Source organism: Heptranchias perlo, chromosome 6, assembly GCF_035084215.1.
Source record: "Heptranchias perlo isolate sHepPer1 chromosome 6, sHepPer1.hap1, whole genome shotgun sequence".
Classification (NCBI taxonomy): domain Eukaryota; kingdom Metazoa; phylum Chordata; class Chondrichthyes; order Hexanchiformes; family Hexanchidae; genus Heptranchias; species Heptranchias perlo.
Window position 1 is genome coordinate 12,302,743 of NC_090330.1, and position 22,649 is coordinate 12,325,391.

Sequence of the window (22,649 nt, forward strand, 5' to 3'; positions counted from 1 at the left end):
GGATTTTTTACAGCCACCCGAGAGAATAAAGAAAGACTTGCATTTATATAGCACCTTTCACGACCTCAGGACGTCCTAAAACGCTTTACAGCAAATTAAGTACTTTTGAAGTGTAGTCACTGTTGTCATGCAGGAAATGCGGCAGCCAATTTGCGCACAGCAAAGTGAGGGCAGAGGGGGCCTCGGTTGAGACAGCATCTCCAACAGAGCAGCATTCCTTCAGTACGGCACTGGAGTGTCAGCCTAGGTTTTGTGCTGAAATCCTGGAGTGGGTATTGAACCTATGACCTAACTCAGAGGCAAGAGTGCTTACCACTAAAGTGTCAGCATAGATAATGGGGTCTAGTGTCTGGAGTGAGGTGAGAGTGCGGCCAACTGAGCCGAGGCTGACGTCTATAACGTGTTTCACTGGAAGAATATTCTCAGTTTAAAAACTCTGCATTGGGCGTGCAGCCAACAACCGAGAACCTGCTGGTAAACATTACATTATAGATGGGCACAAAGCCAATGACTGGGAACCTGTTGGACTGTACATGCCATCCTGGCTGGTATTTCACTATAAGCAAGCACGCAGCAGCTGAGAAATATGAGTCCCAGTCGGCACGATATCGCAGATTTATTTCTTGTATTGATGAAGCCCTGCTCCACTGAGACATGTTTATAGAAGTGGATATCTTGGAAAATTGAAGTGGCTTGCACTTGTGCAGTTTTATTAATATACCTGCGGGAGTGAAGATATTAATGGATTCACAATAGAGAGGCAGTCTTACTGTGCACCAGCAGTTGAGATGTTGCCTGTTTTTAATCCAGTTCCTACACGAACTGTATTACCCAGTTGCACGGTGGTTACACTGTTGGGCATAAGTTCAAATCCCACCAAGGCAAGGTATGAAATTGAGTTCAATAAATGTGGTAATTTGTGGGCTGGTAAAAACCCAACTGGTTCACTAATGCCAGCTGCCACCCCTACCCAGTCTGTGCCACACTACGTGGTTAACTACATGGTAAGTCACTAGCGCAAGCCACTAAACAATCGCTTAAAGAAGAAGGCCCACCACCGCCACTTTCTCAGGACAACGAGGGATGGGCAATAAATGTAGCCTTGCCAGCATCGCCCACCTTCCAAGAGCAAATATTATTAGGATCACACAATCTGACCAGAGTATAATGTAACACATGTCCCCGCCATGAGGAAGGTAAACGTTGGCAATCGTTCAATACCGTTGACGCCCTGATGGGAAATTGGTGTGTGTGGATTTTGGAAAGGATGTTCACGGGTTCAGCTGTGATGTCTCCTCCACCTCCGTGGCTGAATAACCAGTCAGCACCCACCCTCTGAGATTACAGAGGAAGAATAGCCACTGATAGGCTGTTGGTGCCTGCAGAACTATAACCCTGCACGAGTCAAGGGAAAGAAAGAAGATGAGGGTTTGGAGGGGGCAAGGGGAAGCAAAATGACAGCGTGCACAGCTGTGCTATGTCTCTGCAAAGTTGTCAATTCACAAGGTCATAAATATGTAGAATTGAATTCCACCAGTCCGCGGTGCATTATATCTATACACATAATAAAAGTCTGGCATCCAGCACATCTGTCACACTTGAAAAGTGTCACACATTCAAACTGTGTGATTGGTTCAGATGTATTCATAAAACAGCAAGCAATCAAAATGGAACCAATTTCTTTTAATATGAGAAAAGAGAAAGAAATTTTGTTGATTTCTGCTCACCATTGATAACTCTTCCCACGAGAGAATTTACAATGTAGGGATAAGCTTCCCCCAGCAACACCAGTTAGCCTCTATTTGACCTCAGGACTTGCCTTTTTGGAACTATACCCCACAGGCAGCATTTACGTAGCAGCCTTAAAAGGATAGACCATGTAAAACACAGTTCCATCTTATCAGCTAAACAGCTTGTGCTCTCGATCCCAAACGACTCAATGAGCAACGATACGAGGGATTGGCTGGCCCCCAGTAGACAATGAGGCCTGTACTTTCTCCAGAAAGGCTAGTTTCACTTTGTTTAGTGGGCTTCTGTAAGGTGTGAGCTCTGATCGTAAACTAATTGCCTTAACTGTCTTTCCACGTCACCAAATTCACCAAGCTGCACTGCTTTCCTCTCCTGGAGACGGCTCTGTTTTTCTTGATGTCGTGGAGCACATTCCTCCTGGCAGAAGCATGTGGCTTCACTGGTAAGTTGTAACCTAGGTAGAGAGTAAGGACAGATTAACGTTTTTTGTTTGGAAGGACGTTACAAGCTTGACCCATTACTGTGGTGGTGGATATTTTTATTCGGAAACACAACGAATGTAAGTGTTCCAAATGGTGTCTGAAATGGAATCTCAGTCCATTATTGATTCCATGGCGGGGCGGGGGGGGGGTGGGGGGGTTCACCATTAGGTAAATGAGCTATGTGATTTGTTTTGAGACATACTGACCAGGGGGTCCTTAAGTTCAGTTCTGAATCTGTACTCTGTCAGCTGATAGCAACCAGAGCAGCAGTTGTGGGAATTAGGGGTTACGGGGAGCGGGCAGGAAATTGGACATGAATTTAGATTTGAGGTTAGGATCAGATCAGCCATGATCTTATTGAATGGCGGAGCAGGCTCGAGGGGCCGATTGGCCTACTCCTGCTCCTATTTCTTATGTTCTTAGAATCTGCAGCAATGTCCCTGGGTTAGGAAGGAGGGGGAGGGAATTAATAATTTTTAAAAAATCATTCAGGGTTCCCGTTCCTGATTGCGATGATCACATACATGTGGATGTTGGGTGAAGACACGACTGGATTCAACCTCGATGCCTCACAGAGTCAGATAGCCAACTAATGTTCACGGTCCAGGCACACACAAGCAAAATAACTAATTAGGCTAGGCATCAGGGGGCTGAAGGAACAGATAGAACTGTACCTCGGTATGAGTGAAAAGGGGAGAAAGTCGAGGGGGTCCCACTGGTTCTCACTCTGAGATGTTGGGGAAAATTGAGCCTTTATATGGCAGTAGACCGGCCACTGGATTAGGTAAGTCTGCAAGAGGATTTGGAGTTTTCAGGCATAAATAGATCTATGGTCACTGCACAGCTGTGTTTCTGTCTTGAGCTTTGCCCAGATGTGACCCATACGTGAGTTTTCCACCTGCAGTGCACTTCTGTACACACACACTGCTTACAGAACACCTAAAATGTACAGAAACGTTTTAAGGCCAGTATCAAATTTTCTCTGACGAACCAGATTGCGAGGGAAGATTTTCTCTGTTAATGATTTGCAGCAAAATTGTAAATGTGAGAACAAAGAACATGTTTACAATTTCCAGGGGAAATTCTTTCTCATTTTCTCTTTTTCCCCCATCCCCCAATCCTCCGATGCATGCACAGTGTGGAGCTGGATTAACCCAGACAAAGGTGACAATGAATTTTAAGGGGCAGAGTGTCCCCATCAGTACCTTATTCAACATGAAAACCTTTGACCGGAGATACTGATCACTTTGATCATCTGTTTGTGGTCTGTTCAATCTCTTTAAACAGCGGCTGCTGATGACATCATTGGGGGCAACTGACTTGGAGGCGTTGTGCCTGGCGGTGTAAGGGAGCTGAATTAACGTGCAGGGTCGTGAAGGTGAGATCTGTGGAGCACCCCCAGGTTAGTCACTGCAACTACTGATGTCAATTCAGCTCCCTCAGGCAGTCTGGTTCAGTGCAGCCTCCAAGCCGGTTTCACAAATCACTCCATTCAAACAGAATTCAAGTGATGTTGTCACTTCTTTGCTATGATTTGATCTTAGAAGAGGCACGGGGTGGGGGGGGCAAGAAACCACCATTAAAAATGAGAGGACTTATAACAACTCTGGTCCCATCTTACCATAGGCAGGAGATGACTATAACCACTTTCGAATTCTCATAAAGATGCATTGTTTTGAGGCTGGGTGTAGCTTTGCCATAGTATGCTGCTATGTGGGATCTAGCCCAGTCTGATGGAGTCAAAGTCACCCTTTTCTGGCTGTATGAGCCCTACAAGAAATGAATCCGGGCAATCTCGACCTTATTCCCAGGTGACATAGCTCCACAACACAAAACTGCCTATAAAGTGAGATCAGTTTGCATTGACTGGGCTTGTATTCCCTTGAGTATAGAAGGTAAGGGTTTAAGATGATTAAAGGATTTGATAGAGTAGATGGAGAGAAACTACTTCCTCTGGTGGGGGAGTCCAGAAAAAGGGGGCATAACCTTAAAATTAGAGCTAGGACGGTCAGGAGTGAAGCACTTCTTCACACAAAAGGTAATGGAAATCTGGAATTCCCTTCCCAAAAAGCTGTTGGGACTAGGTCAATTAAAAATTTAAAAACTGAGATTGATAGATTTTTTTTTATTAGGTAAGGGTATTGATTCCATTTATCCACCTTGGTCTTAAGATCCAGATCAGCCATGATCTAATTGAATGGCGGAACAGGCTCGAGGGGCTGAATGGCCTACTCATGCTCCTATAACTTGGCACTAAATTGTCCATCCATCTCATTCAGAGCCGCCATAAGGATGGCTGGTGTGTAAAGTGTGGAAAATGTCGCGCTGCTGCAATAGGGGATGCTGTTCAGTGGGTTAAGGTTAAAACGCAACATTGGGGCTAAGTAGAGGGAGCTTTACTCTGTAGCTTCCCGTGCTATACCTAATCTGAGAATGCAGACACTAAATACCATTCCTGAGGAGGAACATCCATCAATTTGACGGCCACAAGAATTCATACACTTTAAAAGAAAAGCAGTAAAGAGCATTGCTTTACCCAGAGTGGGAAACACTTCTCAGCTTGACACTTCGCCTTAACTATGGTGGTTGTGACAGCGCTGCAAACTCTACCAACTTTAATCTTCAAAAAGTAACGCTGAAAATTTATAGACAGTTTCCTAGAAGTAAAGGGAATTCGGGGTTACGGGGAGCGGGCAGGAAATTGGACATGAATTTAGATTTGAGGTTAGGATCAGATCAGCCATGATCTTATTGAATGGCGGAGCAGGCTCGAGGGGCCGATTGGCCTACTCCTGCTCCTATTCTTATGTTCTTATGAAACCTGTGGTATGCACGAGAGCCCGTGGACGAGGCAGTGAGGGCCTATGTGTTTCTGTCCCTAAATTTGCACCGGTGAATTAGTTTGCAAGATTGGTCAGCATCTAAAGATTTTCTGTCTGTTTGAAGTTTACATGCGGACTGATTCAAGCACAGATTGCCCCTTTGTGAGTAGGTAACAGGGAGTAATCCATGGGATAAAACTCAGTTCAAAGGGGATGCTGTAATCTTGCAAGCGGGTGAAATTTTGGGCTTTTCTTTTCAAAAAAGACAGGGTTTTTGTTATTTGACCATAATCGCAAGGAAAGGTGATTTGATGGATTGTGTGGAATACTTTAATATAAGTGTTGCTTCACTCTCTGCAATCCTGAGTGAATCTGTTTAACAACCAGGCAAGAGTTTGGCCAACTATTAAATGAGAAGACAGTGATTTATTATTCTGTCAATTGCTGTATCTGACTCCAGAGGTAGCTCATCTGTAACCTGCTTAGGCTTCTCTTTTATGGGTATAAAAAAATCCACTACTTACATTATCCGCAGCAAAACGGGGTGGAGTTGGTGATTTTGAGCGTAATTTGTGCTTGTGATTTAAGCCCATTCGAACGCTACACCAGAGTTTCCTCGACCTTGTGCACCTCTTCCGCGAACCCTCTCATTAGCAATGGATGAATCTGTTCATTAACATGGCTCTGCCCCCATTGAATGGAGTCGCTCGCCCATATTTCCTGGATTTACGCTGGTTTCTCATTGGCTGTAGAGTTACGCTGTGAAATCCAGGCGCAGCAGTCCTGAGGTCACCTGACACCAGCGTACTCTTTAACTCAGGCTGGGAAGAGTCTCTCCAAACTTTGCAGCTCTGGAGTTCTGTAGCGATTTCTTTCCCCGGATTTTGGGGGAATTATTTCTTTCTGGTATCTAGTTTTCCTGACCAGAGTCCCATGAGTCTCTGTACCCCCCCCCCCCCCCCCGACCTCGCTCGATGCACGAAGACGGACAAACGAGTTGAAGTGGCCTTTCCTGTCGGCATTTCTACTTTCTGCTTTGTTAAGGAGGAAGAAGAGCTGCAGGGACTGGAGGCCCAACAAGCGAGGCACCATGACAGGACACTGCAGTGCACTCACTATTATTTCCCCCACCCCACTGAGAATGCAAAGGGAGCAAAAGTCGTAACGGGACCTGTTGGAGGAGCAGGCGTATGGAGACTGCGCTCCACAAAAGAAGCAATCGATCACCTGTGCGAGATTCTGCAGGAAGTCCTGAAGCCGCGGTCTAATGCAAAAAAAATTACATTTTAGGAAAATCCTGGAGGTGAACGTCACCACGGCCCTGAGGCCTAACAGTTCACAGACTTAGTGTGCCAAATACCAAGACTCCCAGCTAAACTTTGAATTGGCGGTTCCCACCTGTGCGCCTCAATGATCCAGAGCTGCATTTCCTATCCTTGCCTCCCTGTGCCTGACTGTCTTCTGCCTCAGCCATTCCCGCCGACTAGAAGCTCAGAACAGGCACTGAGGGAGAAAGAGTTGCCAGCCGGTAACAATGCAGAGAAGTTCACTTTATAAAAAAAAACTTAGAGGGAGGGAGATTTTAAAAAAATCACTGAGTCTCAGTACCTCATCATCTTCTCAGACTCCTGACTGGTGAGTAACTCACTGGAAGTGGATTGTGCATCTTTTAAAACACACGTTAGTGTCTTAATTTTAAAATGCATTACTTTAGTTACTGGAAAATATATTCTGTTTCCTTTTACAGGAACTGTCTCAGATTTATGTATTTTAATGCAAAAAAACTACATTTTAGGAAAATACTGGTTCTTTTCCATCAATGAAATGTTACTTTTTACATTCCTGCCATTGTTTGAGTGTGGAGATGCCGGTGATGGACTGGGGTTGACAATTGTAAACAATTTTACAACACCAAGTTATAGTCCAGCAATTTTATTTTAAATTCACAAGCTTTCGGAGGCTTCCTCCTTCCTCAGGTGAACGATGTGGAACGATGTTTCCACATCGTTCACCTGAGGAAGGAGGTAGCCTCCGAAAGCTTGTGAATTTAAAATAAAATTGCTGGACTATAACTTGGTGTTGTAAAATTGTTTACAATTGTTTGAGTGAGGAGGGAAAGCCAATTTCATAGAATCATACAGCATAGAAGGAGGCCATTCAGCCTATTGTACCTGTGCTATCCGATTAGTCCCACTCCCCTGCTCTTTACCCATAGCCCTATTTCCTGAAACTGCTCCACTGATATTGGAATGCTTTGCCATAATGGGTGGTCAATGCCGAGACCATTGCATCTTTTAAGGGAAAATTGGATAAATATTTGAAGCATAGGAAGAAATGGAGCTCCGGGGAGAGAGCAGGGCAGTGGGATTAGGTTTGGATTGCTCTAGCAAATAGCTGGCACAGACATAATGAGTCTGTTGTAAAATAAATGTGGTTCTAATTTACAAGAATTCTACCATCGAGTTGTGTAAAGCCAGAGTCAGGGTCCAATCTGACTCTGGTTGGAATCGAAGAGAAACTTTTTCTTTGAGCGATAATTTGAAGTAATATTCTGGATGTATTTTAATTACCATTTTAATGTCTTAAATAAGAAAACAAAATTTCACTCAGGGAAAATTGGAGAGAGAGAGAGGAAAAACTTGCATTTATATAGCGTCTTTCACGACCTCAGGACGTCCCAAAGCGCTTTACAGCCAATGAAGTACTTTTGAAGTGTAGTCACTGTTGTAATGTAGGAAACGCAGGAGCCAATTTGCGCACAGCAAGGTCCCACAAACAGCAATGTGAGAATGACCAGATATGTTAATTGTATCCATGTGATTTATATCAATTAGTGTAAATTGTATTCAGGTGGTACGTATCAATTATCAATACTCTGGCATCCATTTATAAGAGAGCTGATCTAGGGTATGTTGTGGATATAATGTGGATCTCTGTGAATAAAGGCTTGGAAGCAACTAAAGACCAGGCTCTAGAATTCTATCCTTCCACCACCTGGCTATCCAATTTATTACAAGATACTCTGTTTTAGTGATGTTGGTTGAGGGATAAATATTGGCCAGAACACCGGGAAGTACTCCTCTGCTCTTCTTCGAAATAGTGACGTGGGATCTTTTACGTCCACCTGAGAGGGCAGACGGGGCCTCGATTTAACGTCTCATCCAAAAGATGGCACAACGGACAGCACAGCACTCTCTCAGTACTGCACCGAACTTAAGAGTTGCCTCAAGCCATTTTTCACATCTTTTAATACTTGTTGCAGTAAGGTGCAACCCTCTCATAGGCCATCAGTCTTGGCTTAGATGGTACAGACAGAGATCTAAAGAGTAAGTGCAAATGACAGATTGGGAGGGGGAATGAGAATTGTATTGATTATTCAGAACAACTGTCTTGTATAGACATCTCACATCTGTTAACCTCCTGTGTGAAATGGTTTTTATTTTGTTGGGTGAGATTTCTAGAATGAAAGGCCCGTTAACTAACCTTGATATTTTATGTGCAGGTGTGGTTGCAGTTCTCTTCTGTGGAATCACGCAGGCTCATTATACTTACAACAACCTGTCGGCAGAGTCAAGAGACCGAACAAAACAGGTATGGGGGCTGCGCAGGTGTCATTCCTCAATTTGACTGTGCTCGTCACATTTGTTTGCTATTAGACCAGTTAGAAAAATTCCTGGTTTGATCCCCCAGTCTGCACTGAGTTAGGTAGTCACAGTGAGGTGGCAGTGGGGGCCATTGGCCTTTAATGCCCCGAGATTAGGGAAGGCACAGTTGGCCAGAATTCCAACCCATAATTGCTACCTTGTGACCTCTGTTGGATGCGGATGCTGAGTGACGATCGGATGAGGATTGGCTGCAATGTCCTCTAGAGTCGGACAGCCTGCCAACTCTGGACATGAATAATGGAAAGTTATAGCCACCCATGGAACGCATTCCAATGAGGAAATCAAAACCTCTTCGAGAGGACGGGAGGGTAGAAAGTTGGAGAGAAATTGGGAGGGGTGGATTTCCAAACAAATAGATGTTCTTCAGGGGTGTTTTTTGTTTCTTCTCAGATGCAAGAAAGAAATCCATATTTTTCTCCCCCTTCTCATCCCACACCAAATTTCCTATCCAGTCTGCTGACTATACACCTGAATTTACCGCTAGGATATTGTTGGGTATCACTGCACCATTGGCAGTTAACGAGTGCAGTCTTTCCACCCCCCCCCCCCCCCCAACCCCAACCCCAACCCCAACTTCAAAAATAACTTCACAATATGACCTAATGCCCTGCAGAAGTTTCGTAGAAGGCCTTGGGCCGGTGAAGAGGTCATCCATGTGTTTTGAAAGATAGAAAGATTTGCATTCATATAGTGCCTTTCATGACCTCAAGATGTCTCGAAGCGCTTTACAGCCAATGAAGTACTTTTGAAGTGTAGTCACTGTTGTAATGTGGGGAAACGTGGCAGCCAATTTGCATACAGCAAGATCCCACAAACAGCAATGTGATAATGACCAGATCATCTGTTTTTAGGTGTTGGTTGAGAGATAAATGTTGGCCAGGACAGCAGTGAGAACTCCCCTGCTCTTCTTTGAAAGAGTGCCATGGGACCTTTTACGTCCACCTGAGAGGGCAGAGGGGACCTCTGTTTGATGTCCCATCCATAAGACGGCACCTCCAACAATGTAGCGCTCCCTCAGTACTGCACTGGAGTGTCAGCGTAGATCTTGTGCACAAGTCCCTGGAGTGGGGCTTGAACCAACAACCTCTGAGGCGAGAATGCTACCCACTGAGCTATGGCAGACACTATGTAGAAGGCATTCATACAAGACCTTTGGGTCTTGTTTCCTGATGGATATCTCCTCCTACAATGACTATTATATTTATATATGTATTTAAAATGTAGTTGTGGAACTGCACCCCAGCGTGAGCCCGTGCTTTCAGGAAAGGAGAGGGTGGAGAAGAGGGAGATTCTTTGCCATCTTTCACCACCCATAATCAACTGTATTCCTATTATCTTTGTGTGCGTGCGTGCGCACACAAGGAGTTTATTTAAAATGAAACCTCATGCGTTCAATGTACTACCCACCACTCCAGCAATGTATAATTCTCCACTAGAAAGGGCGAAGTACAACGCCTGATCCCACATCTCTGCCAGTGCTACACTGCCTGGGGAGACTTATCTTCCTCCAGGTTGGGCAATGCCCTTATGTTTATTGTTTTGTCTTTTACTTTGGGTTGCAAGGTGAACATTTGAGGCCTTTTGCAGCGCTGTGCATTTCTCAATTCACAAACTGAGACACCTTACCATGAACATTAATGTCATCATCTTCTTTTGCAGTTGTTCGAAGTTCTGAATTTCTTGGCCGAAAACTTCATATTTTCCTACATGGGTTTGGCGCTTTTCACATTTCAGAATCACATCTTCAGCCCCATCTTCATTCTGGGGGCTTTTGTATCCTTCACTGTGAACTCCTGCAATTTTTGTAGAGCATGATCATGGATAGTACAAATAACGAAGCAAATTTAAATGAAATTTAATTTAAATAAATTTAATGAAGCAAAAACTAACTGAATTTTAAAAAAATTAAATAGGTATTTTACTTTCAATATATTTTTGGGTGAAATTTCTTTTTAACGAAATACAGAAGTTTTTCTCTAATTAACAGTGTGCTAGCGAAATCGGAGAAATGTTTGCATTTGAAAGAGGCAGGGTCAGAGAATGTAACTTAATTATTAGGTTATCAATTTCAGAAAAAAAACTCTCTTGGCTCTTCTTGCACCATGGCACCCGATGCAGGTAAGGAGAAGAGTCAATGGCCAGGTCTATACTAACTGCTCCCTCGGAGTTGTGCTCACAGTCCAGGGTGACCCGCTGTCGCTGTATAGTGGCTCTGGCATGTCACCCTGTTGGTTCCCACTTCTGGTCTCACTGGGTTGTGTACCTCCTGAGCTAGACTTTCTACCCGCTCATTGTCAGTGGAAGGCAAATACCTAGACAAATCAAGCAATGTACTCACAGGCTTTCTCTTTAATCACTGTCTCTCTCTCTTTCCTCTGTTTCATTTTTTAATTTGCTGAATAATTGTAATGTGGTAGAGGTGATTTAGTTGGGTGCCTCATTGCACTATGATTTCTGCCATTACAAGCGGTGCAAGTTCCTTAACAGCTGTTTTTGACCAGATCGCTGTCCTGCTCGGGAGAGCGGCCAATATTTACCCACTGTCTTTTTTCCTGAACTTGGGCAGAAAGCACAAGATCGGCTGGAATTTCCAACACATGATGATGATTGCAGGTACAGATTCGGCACTGAGCCATGATTGCTTACGAATCAGCAGTGAATACAGTGCAAAAGTAATTCATTAGTTATAAAGTGCCTTGGGGCATCCTGAGAAGGAGATGAGGGGTATATAAATGCAAGTTATTTCTTTTTATTCTTCATAATTAGAGGGAAAAAATGATTTAAAATTACCCAAAACGCACTGGCCATGTAAATGAAAGAAAGACTTGCATTTATATAGCGCCTTTCACGACCTCAGGACGTCCCGAAGTGCTTTACAGCCAATTAAATACTTTTGAAGTGTAATCACTGTTGTAATGTAGGAAATGTGACGGCCACAGCAAGGTCCCACAAACAGCAGTGTGATAATGACCAGATCATCTGATTTTAGATGTTGTCAAGGGATAAATATTAGCCAGGACAGTGGGGAGAACTCCCCTGCTCTTCTTCGAAATAGTGCCATGGGATCTTTTACGTCCACCTGAGAGGTCAGACGGGGCCTCGGTTTAACGTCTCATCCGAAAGGCGGCACCTCCGACAGTGCAGCCCTCCCTCAGTACTGCACTGGGAGTGTCAGCCTAGATTTTGTGCTCAAGTCTCTGGAGTGGGACTTGAACCCACAACCTTCTGACTCTCAGGCAAGAGTGCCACAAACTGAGCCACGGCTGACAATGAAGCAGCTTCTCGATGTGCAATTTACCCTCGGTTCACAGAAGTTAATAATGAGCCTGGCGACGACTCGCCATTCAGAGCAACGGAACGACCAATGTTGAATAACTCAATGCACGACCCTCGATCTTCCTGCAGGTTTGAGAGGAGCCATGGCCTTCGCTCTCGCCATTCGAGACACCGCCACCTACGCCAGGCGGATGATGTTCACCACCACCCTCCTGATTGTCTTTTTCACGGTCTGGGTCTTCGGTGGAGGCACCACGCCGACATTGTCATGGCTACGGATCAGGTCAGCATACAATGCCGTTCTAACTGGCTACCTTGGATAGTTTTTGTGTTTTTTTTAATGTTTCTCTTCCATCTTTGATCTGTCAATGCCACTCTGGCCTAAAGTTATTTGCTTTCCAGTTTTCCCTCTACATGGGCAAGTACCTTACCGTCACTTCCACCGGTGCCGTGGCTAAGATTGGGAGCTGGTCCCATGCTGAATCGTGGGCACGAAAGGTTTCTGGCACTTTGTGCTGTAACGGCTTGATCCACCAGCACACTGGGCAACTTGACTGCCCCGTGCATGATTTGTGTAAGATTTTTCCTCCTTCCTTCAAACAGGACTGCAGCAGCAGCAGGGAAGCTTGTTCCCATCACACCAGAGATAGGCTTGAGTGCAGCTCCTTGATTGAACAGCAGGCGGTGGTAAGAACTAAAAGTATTCTGCCAGAAACTACAGTTCATCTGCATAGTTGGATTGTTTCATTTCAGTGAAGATGGTTTCATGCAAAATCAGACAGGCTACTATGTCTTTTTTTTTGTATAGGTCTGTAGATTTGAAGATATTTTTTTGTATAGGTCTGTAGATTTGAAGATATTTTAAGTACCTGTTTGTGAGAAAAGTACCTCTTTATATGCTGCAAATTATAAATTTAATCTTTATGCAGCTCTTAATCCCAGTCTCGGTACAAGTGGCAAATTTGTAATTGTTTTCTGTTTTACCATCATCAAAAATGTGTATTATACTGGTTTATTAAAATGTGACCTCCGTTACTGTGATTTTGATCTCTTCCCCACCACCTTTTCAGGCAGTGCATTCCAGATTATGATAACTCGCTGTGTAAGATTTTTTCCTCATGTCGCCTCTGGTTCTTTTGCCAATTACCTTAAATCTGTCCCTTCTGGTTACCGACTCTTCTGCCACTGGAAACATTTTCTCCTTATTTACTATATCTCAACCCTTCATGATTTTGAACACCTCTATCAAAGCCCTTAACAACCTCTGCTGTAAGGAGAACAACCCCAGTTTCTCTTGTCTCTCCACATAACTGAAGTGATCTGGAATGCGCTGACTGAAAGGGCAGTGAAAGCAGATTCAATAATAACTTTCAAAAGGGAACTGGATAAATATTTGAAGTGGAAAAATTTGGAGGGCACTGGGGAAAAAGCAGGGGAGTGGAATAATTAGATATTCAAAGACCCGGCACAGGCACGATGAGATGAATGGCCTTCTTCTGTGCTATATCATTCTATGATTCATAAGAGCATAAGAAATAGGAGCAGGAATAGTCCATATAGCCCCTCAAGCCTGCCCCGCCATTCACTAAGATCATGGCTGATCTTCTACCTCAACTTCAATTTCCCACCCTTTCCCCATATACCTTGATTCCCTTAGTTCCATGATTCGCTTCCCATAATCGTCCCTACTATCTAAAACTACAGCCTTTTAACACGCAATTTGGATGTCTCCTTATCATTTCATGATTTATCTCCCCTTCTGTCCCTTTCAGCCATTTTTCTTATTCATTCATGGGATGTGGGCGTCGCTAGCAAGGCCGGCATTTATTGCCCATCCCTAATTGCCCTTGAGAAGGTGGTGGTGAGCCGCCTTCTTGAACCGCTGCAATCCGTGTGGTGACGGTTCTCCCACAGTGCTGTTAGGAAGGGAGTTCCAGGATTTTGACCCAGTGACGATGAAGGAATGGCGATATATTTCCAAGTCAGGATGGTGTGTGACTTGGAGGGGAACATGCAGGTGGTGTTGTTTCCATGTGCCTGCTGCTCTCGTCCTTCTAGGTGGTAGAGGTCTCTGGTTTGGGAGGTGCTGTCGAAGAAGCCTTGGCGAGTTGCTGCAGTGCATCTTGTAGATGTTACACACTGCAGCCACGGTGCGCCGGTGGTGGAAGGAGTGAATGTTTAAGGTGGTGGATGGGGTGCCAATCATGGATGGTGTTTTTGAACCATGAGCCTTTGCCCTGCACTTGGCTTCTCAATAATAAGGAGTTTGATAACTGAACCACCTACTTGAGTAATGGAGCTGAACTGGGGCAACTTTTAGCTGCTGGATGCACACCAAATTTATCCTACAATGAACATAGTTTTTGCATCACCTGTACACTAATCAGGGTGTAAATGTAGCATGAAAATCAAAGTATAATGATGGACGGTCTACAAAATGGAAATATTATATTCGTGCAGTAGTCATGCCTCTACTGAAGATGGGATTAACACCAAACAACCCAGTAACCCTGTGTTCTGAATTCACCCCGTTTGTATTGAGGAACCGATATCACTACAACAACAATAACTTGCATTTTTATAGTGCCGTTAATGTAGTAAAATATCCCAAGGCTCATCACAGGAACACTATCAGACAAAATTTGACACCGAGCCACATAAGGAGACATTAAGACCAGAGACCAAAAGCTTGGTTTTAAGGAGCGCCTTAAAGGAGAAGAGAGAGATAGAGAGGTGCAGAGGTTTAGGGAGAGATTTCCAGACCTTGGGGCCTAGGCAGCACAAGACACGGATATACATAAATGCATAAATTTGCGTGATTTGCATACGCATAGTTGCTATAAAGTTGCATTTCTGACTTTATCATTTTGGCCATCAAGCCCCTGCCAGGAGAGCAAGTACCGAGGGGATAGAACAAAATGATGACCCTGATGGCAAGCAATGCTAATAATAGCCATTTACCTTCACCATTAGGCCATGCTTTGCCTCTCTCCACCCCCTGCCCCCTTGGGAGTTAGGGCATGAAATAATCTCTCTGCTGGTGCGCTCCTACCTCAGGTAGCAGTGCTATAATATAAAAGGACAGTTAAGCTGGGAAAGAGTACAGCTTCACTCTGTACCTGGACAGGCTGCACTTCTACCTGGGAGTGCTTGAAGTGAGCACATGGTGGAAAAAGTAGAAGAGAGTTCCGTTCTTGGAATCTTACCGCACAGAAGGAGGCCATTCGGCCCATCGTGCCTGTGCTGGCTCTTTGAAAGAGCTATCCAATTCGTCTCACTCCCCTACTCTTTACCCATAGCCCTGCAATTTGTTTGCTTTTCAAGTATTTATCCAATTTCCTTTTGAAAGTTACTATTGAATCTGCCTCCACCGCCCTTTTCAGGTCATAACAACTTGCTGCGTAAAAAAAAAAGTTCTTTTCACCTCTTAAATCCGTGTCCTCTGGTTACCCCCCCCCTCCCCCGCCCTGCCATTCCTATCACCGCCATCCTTTATCTTGATATGCAAAATCAGTGATTCTTGGAAGGCAGCAAAATAAACCATGAGAAATACTTTGAAACCTAGTTCTTGAAAGGCTTTTTTTTCAAGTAGGGTGAAGTGTTAGCATTTTACAAAGCACCAGCTTAGTTCCCCCTCCTGAATTGCCCCCTGTGTCTTTGACTCTCGTGAATCCAAGAGTCTTGAGGTATCAGCGCAATAATCTTGCGTTCATCTAATGTTTCGTATTGTGCATTTCTTCGGCTGTTGTTAACAGTTCGTGGAATTTTACGGTCGGCTTCTTTTGGTGATTGATGCATGCTAGGTTTCAGCAGCTACTGGTGGGTCTTCAAAAGGTTTGCCTGGGAAAAAGCGAGTCGCTGTATACCTCTGTTGTGTTTTAAAAGTCACTTAAGAATGAATTTTTAATGCACTAATCCTCTTTTTAGGTATGTTAGATGATCCCTAGTAGCTTTGTTTTGTGTGTGTGCATTTTAAAAATATATATATTTTACCTATTTTTGCAATGATTGTGGGTGAATGGGCCTAGAGGATTCCTGTCCATTTTTGTTAAATTAACAGAAGTATGGGATACTGGTGGAATTTGCAGATTACCCAGTCACATTTAACAGCTGTTCTGCTGTATATTGTTGGGGGGGTTGACGTCCAGATTTTTAACTCTTATCCTGCTAAGTAGGAGTTCCATAACATTCATGCAACAAATGCACTGGTTGGCACTTTAAAAGGAATTCACTCATCGGCACCACTTCTTTTTTTTAAAAAAATGACATTTTAAAACAATTACAGTTAACTTTAACATGTATTTGTGGTCTATGTTCTGTGGGAGAGGGTCTGTTAAACACCACTCATTGTAAGAAGACTACAGTTATTTTTATACTGGCTTTAGTGGAGTGCCAGCGTCGTTGTGGGGGGAGGCCGGGGGTGGGGGGGTTCCTTTGCAAAGGTCACCAGGTTGTATGTTGCCAGTGGCAATTTCAGTGCAAGGTTTCAATAAGCCTAGCCACTGGGAAGACACACTTTTATTTATTGCATCTTCCTGGTGTCCAGATTTAGGGCAAAAGAAGCTGACCATAAAATTCCACGAACTGTTAACAACAGCCGAAGAAATGCACAATACGAAACATTAGATGAACGCAAGATTATTGCGCTGATACCTCAAGACTCTTGGATTCAGGGGATTTGCCCCCTAATAGCAGGGCTACGGGGAATAAGGCGGGGGAGTGGAACTAGCTGGATTGCTCTTGCATAGAACCGGCATGGACTCGATGGGCCGAATGGCCTCCTTCTGTGCTGTAACCTTTCTATGATTCTATGACTGTGTGAAACCCAGATGTCATGAAACCCATGGTGCTAGAACTTCACTAAACTCTGCAATAATGCAGCTCAAATCAGATGGGAAGGGGCGACTGACCCAAATGGGAAGGGGCGACTGACCCAGATGGGAAGGGGCGACTGACCCAGATGGGAAGGGGCGACTGACCCAGATGGGAAGGGGCGACTGACCCAGATGGGAAGGGGCGACTGACCCAGATGGGAAGGGGCGACTGACCCAGATGGGAAGAGGGAGTGGAAACGAATGTACCCGTTTATTTTGTAAATAGATGTTTGGTCTGATAGAGTTGAATCCGAGGTCTATCTTCTTTACTGCTCCTCAAAATACACCATTTGGACTCCAGGCAATTTTTTGGAAGTGGGAAGGATTGACTGAGTCCAGCCTATCACAGCAAGTTTTGTGCCACTGCACAGGGGATGGCTGAGGAACCCTGGAGTTTACACACTAGCCTTTCACCTCTGGGACCAAGGCCAACCAGGCTGACGGCTGAACGTTTCCCCTTTCTGTTGGCTATGTGAAGTCTCCTACGTGAAAAGAGTTTTTGCAGTCTCAATCCAGGTTCTATCCAGCTTGGACCCACAGTACAAAACTGCCCCTCTAATTTGCCACAAATTGGCAGGTTCGCACAGAGACCGGAAGGGCGGCTGAGGCGAAATTGGGAAGTATCACACCTGTTGTAGAGGTGTTCTTCTAAGGTTGGGATGAGGCACATTGTTGGAGCAACTCTGTATCTCACCGTGTTATACCTGACCCAGGAATGTTTGATGCTGATGCTGGATACCCAAGATGTTCTATTGTCCAGCACTGATGTTTCTCACCTTGAGCACAAAAAATTGTTTTTAAAAAAAGCAAGTAGTATAATGAGTTTTCTGCATGGCACTTCCCCAGAGAGGCATTGACTGATGCCTGAGAGTGAGGTGACCACCTTTCTGTATGGGAGAGCCAATAAATAAAGAAGGGAAGAATGTTTTTTTTTAAATTGGGTTTGCGGTGGGATGGGGGGGTGGTGGAGGAAAGAAGAATCAATGGAAATAGACGAAAACTCAAAACGACCGCAATCTTCCTCCAATGTTGTTTTTCTCATTAATATGGATGGATAATCAAGTTCCCTCTGAGAGTTTATTAGTCTGTCGTGTTTGGAACTGTTCCAAGCCGGTTGCTAGGGCTGCTACGTAGGTGGTGACAGAGTTGTGCTGAGGTGATTCTGACGTTCCATTCTTGTGCCATACCCCCCCTCAGAGTTGGTGACCACGTTCCATTGGCAGAGGATGTGGCTGATAACCGCTGGAGCTACTTCAGGTGACGCACAAGCTGGCTTCAGTATGCCTGCTAAATTAACGCCGCTCCTTCTTCCAGTGCCAGCTAATCCTTGAATCTCCTCTAATCCAGATTTTGGCTTCTTGTTATGCTTCTGGCTTTTCCCCATGTGTTTTTTAAAAAAGAGATTTTAAAAAAAAGATAATCTGATATCTGTACTTTTCCAGGCCTGTGTACTGGATGGGTTTATCTTAATGTGAGTAGCTGCAGCTCTCTCGTCACTTTCTCTCAACTCGTGCAAAGTATTTCCCACAGCTACCTCGCAATCTTTGTCCTGTGTGTCATCATGCTGTGCTGAGTTTCTCTTTGTCTTTTTGCTTTTCTTGAGAGTAGCTTTGGTTTCTGAACGGTGGGGCCTGTTAATTGACATATGTTGAGTTATCTCTTCCTAAAGGAGACTGGGACAAGGAGCTCATCAGGGAGCGAGAATCCACATTACAAATCAAATCCAGCCTTGGTGCTTTCTTACCTTCCTTCCTCCCCTCTCCCCCATGACTGTGTTTCTATAGCAACACTTGGTGATGGTGATGGGGCTTCTTCTTGAACCGCTGCAGTCTGTGAGGCGAAGATACACCCACAGTGGTGGTAGGTAGGGAGTTCCAGGATTCTGACCCGGCGATGATGAAGGAAGGGCGATATATGTCCAAGTCGGGATGGTGTGTGATTTGTAGATGATGGTGTTCCTGCACCTGCTCCCCTTGTCCTTCTAGGTGGTAGTCACAGTATGTGGATCCACTGGCAAGGCCACGTTTTTTGCCCATTCCTAGTTGCCCTGCGAAGAGTTGGCGATGAGTGAGTGACTGCCTTGAACCATTGCAGTCCCTGTGATGATGGTGCACCCATGCTGAATTTGCACTTTCTGGCCTGCACAAACCTTCCCAAACTATTAGGCAAGGAATGGCCAGCCAGACACAAGTTGACAGATTGAGACTTAGAAACGACTGCACGCACATCTGCAGTCACTTTACCAGTTCTGACTATCGTAGAATTGATCCCGCAGTGTGAATATGGTGGATTCTACACCTCCAAGACCCTGAGGCAAAATGACAGATCCGCTGCTTGAAGCAGTTCTACGATATAGAAGTGCTATTAGGGAGGACTAGGAGGCATAGTGAGACCACTGGGATCTTGGTTCAAATCCATCCTAGACTGATGGGATGACATTCTCCTCTGGCAACAAGAGTCCTACGTGGTGAGTTTGGGCGTTCTTGATGTATTTCCTAACGGGCATGAATCTACAGCCCTTAATTTGGCAGTGTCACCCAGATAAGCCCAAGGATAACCGGTATTGAGAAAATTGCAATACTGGTGCAGTAGGAGAGCACTTCTGAGGCTGGGGCAGAGTAGAGGAAGCTTTGCTCTGCATCCAACTGTACTGTGCTTAACTTGAGAGATTTTAACAAATGGGTGCCTGAAATGGAAAATGATCCATTCCCCAGCACTAACATCCCTTCAACCCGATAAGCACAAACAAAAAACAGTTTAAGGAACGAAAGTAAGTGCCGTTAATGTAGGCCCCAGCCTGGAGTGAGAGTATGGTTTAGTGTAACTGTGTCATTGTAGCAGAAAAACAGCCGCCCTGGCATTGGCCCAGTGGCTCGATCCCAAGTCTCATCAGTTGTTCGCAAGCTTGACCCAGAAGGGAAGATAGCCGTTGCCCATCAGCTTGCATTAGGAGCCCCGTGTGCTGTTTGTAATACTGGACCAGTATTTCAATTAAACCATGCATGTCCTGACTCGATGAGCTTCATAATCGTTTCTACACCACTCGAGGATAAGGTGTCCGTGATCACTGCTGAAATCCCGCACTTGTTCTGTTTTTTTTAATTCTTCAAAGGTAAATCAATCCCTGAATTAAGTGAGCACTAAATCAGTTCAAGACAATTAACACTTGTGGGTTTTTTTTAAATTATAGTTACATTGCATCAGTGGAGAAGCTTACCCGATGGGTTCGCTGACTAGGCTTGTATTCCCTCGAGTATAGAAGATTAAGGGGTGATCTAATTGAGTTATTTAAGATGATTAAAGGATTTGATAGGATAGATAGAGAGAAACTATTTCCTCTGGTGGAGAACAAGGGGACATAACCTTAAAATTAGAGCTAGGCCATTCAGGGGTAATGTCAGGAAGCACTTCTTCACACAAAGGGTAGTGGAAACCTGGAACTCTCTCCCACATTGAGGCTAGGTCAAATGAAAATATTTATTAGTTAAAGGTATCTCGGTATATGGAGCTAAGGCAGGTAGATGCAGTTAGATATAGATAAGCCATGATCTAATTGAATGGCAGAACAGGCTCAAGGGGCTGAATGGCCTACCTTTGTTCCTTTGTCATAATCTGTTGCATAAAGGCTTCTTGTGGGAGCCAGGTGCATGCGTGAGAGGTACGTGGCAAACAGCTGCTATGCTCGAAGCTGCATTAGGTGCACTGCTTGGTGAACATACTGAACCAAAACTCACAAGGCAGGATTTGGGATATTACTGGTTGATTTTCAATGTGCTCTACACCTACATCAACAGTGTAAAGAAATCATAGCAATTTTGAATGCTGAAGGCACTGACGTAACAAGAGAAGTACTGTGTATCCTGCAGCATTTTACTTTTCAGTTTAGTTTTAAAATGTTATTTACTTACTTAAAAAAAAAATCTTCAGTGCATCAGGAGTGCAGACAGCGCTGAGCTGGCTGCTGGAAAGATGAGTGAAGGGGTGCGGGGAACTCATTCTCCTATTTCATTCCACTCGGAGACAGACCCACATTTTCTTCTTCCAATTCATTCCTTATGTTCTGCCGCTGTTTCCCAAAATGCAGCATTCTGCAGATCCGACCCTCAATAACCCGTTCAAATCCTGTTTTCTTCTACATGTACGTCTCTGAAACGCTACTGCTGTTGTCAAAGTTTTAAGTAAATGTGTGGACTTTTGATCAGGAAAGGAAAGAAAGAACTTGCATTTATATAGCGCCTTTCACAACCTCAGGACGTCCCAAAGTGCTTTACACCCAATTAAGTAGTTTTGAAGTGCAGCCACTGTTGTAATGCAGGAAACCCAGTAGCCAATTTGCACTCAGCAAGGTCGCACAAACGGCAATGTGATAATGACCAGATAATCTGTTTTAGTGAGGTTGGTTGAGGGAATTAATGTTAGCCAGGACACCGGGGAGAACTCCCCCACTCCTCTTCGAAATAGTGCAACGGGATCTTTTATGTCCACCTGAGAGGGCAGACGGGGACTCGGTTTAACATCTCATCCGAAAGACGGCACATCGAACAGTACTGCACTGGAATGTCGGCCTAGATTTTGTGTGCAAGACGCTGGAGTGGGACTTGAACCCATGACCTTCTGACTCAGAGGCGAGAGTGGTGCAAACTTGATGGTGACAGAAATGTGGTTTTTGTGACCTTTTAAAACACAGTATTTCCTGCTTAAGAATCTCACCAGTTTGTTAATGTCCTCTTGCTCTGTAGACAAACTTCCTTGTGTGAGAAGAGTGGACTTGGTCTCAACAACAGTTTATCCCTTGCTCGCCCTGCAGGCACGTCTAGGTTATAGGGTGTGCTAATCACATTTGTTCAAAGGACCACAGAGAGTGGAGGGACTGCCTCCTCCACACAGCAGGGTGTTGGGAGCAGACGGGCATGGAGCAGCTTGCTCCTAAAAAAAAAAATCCTACCTCTTTTACCAAGCTTTTGGTCAACCTGTCCTAATATCATCTTATGTGCCTCGGTGTCAAATTTTCTTTGGTAACGCTCCTGTGAAGCACCTTGGGACATTTTACTCTGTTAAAGGCGCTATATAAATGCGAGTTGTTGTTGTTGTTGTTGTTGTTGTACTCCCTGAATGTTTGACTTTTTTCTTCTCTCTCTTTCAGAGTCGGAGTTGATCCAGATCAGGATCCGGCTCCCAATAATGACAGTTTTCAAGTGATTCAAGGTGTAAGTAATCACAGAGCAATAACCAAATTCTGCTTCAGGCCGATCGGCTTCTAATCTAGGAGTTGCTAAATTTTGTCTCGTTTGATGTCATACTATACTTTTGCAGAATTTATTTCGGAACCGGTGGTGAAGTTTTCCTGCAAGGGAGACCATTTTTGAAAGCAATTCAAAACAGATTGCCATCTGTTGAGGATCTAAAATGTGGAATATGTTTAAGAACGTAAGAACATAAGAAAGAGGAGCATGAGTAGGCCATATGGCCCCTCGAGCCTACTCACCATTTTATAAGGTCATGGCTGATCTTCGACCTCAACTCCACTTTCCCGTCCTATCCCCATATACCTTGATTCCCTTAGTGTCCAAATATCCATCGATCTCAATCCTGAATATACTCAACGACTGAGCATCCACAGCCCTCTGGAGTAGAGAATTCCAAAGATTCACAACCCTCTGAGTGAAGAAATTTTTCCTCATCTCAGTCCTAAATGGCTGACCCCTTATCTTGAGACTATTGCCCCTAGTTCTAGACTCTCTCAGGAAACAACCTCTCAGCGTTTACCCTGTCAAGCCCTCT

At 44.5% G+C, this 22,649-nt stretch overlaps 1 protein-coding gene across 2 annotated transcripts in view; it reads left to right on the forward strand.

Moving 5' to 3' along the window:
• Nucleotides 1-22,649, forward strand: part of slc9a7 (solute carrier family 9 member 7) — a 117,735-nt gene that overhangs the window by 58,776 nt on the left and 36,310 nt on the right. The window contains exons 8-14 of one of the 2 annotated variants that reach the window (XM_067985768.1): nt 2,086-2,191; nt 8,556-8,644; nt 10,378-10,491; nt 11,220-11,331; nt 12,124-12,277; nt 18,066-18,125; nt 22,012-22,075. In XM_067985768.1, coding sequence (XP_067841869.1) covers nt 2,086-2,191; nt 8,556-8,644; nt 10,378-10,491; nt 11,220-11,331; nt 12,124-12,277; nt 18,066-18,125; nt 22,012-22,075 — 699 coding nt within the window. The remainder of the gene's footprint in view (nt 1-2,085; nt 2,192-8,555; nt 8,645-10,377; nt 10,492-11,219; nt 11,332-12,123; nt 12,278-18,065; nt 18,126-22,011; nt 22,076-22,649) is intronic. The other variant, XM_067985769.1, reaches the window with a different exon arrangement.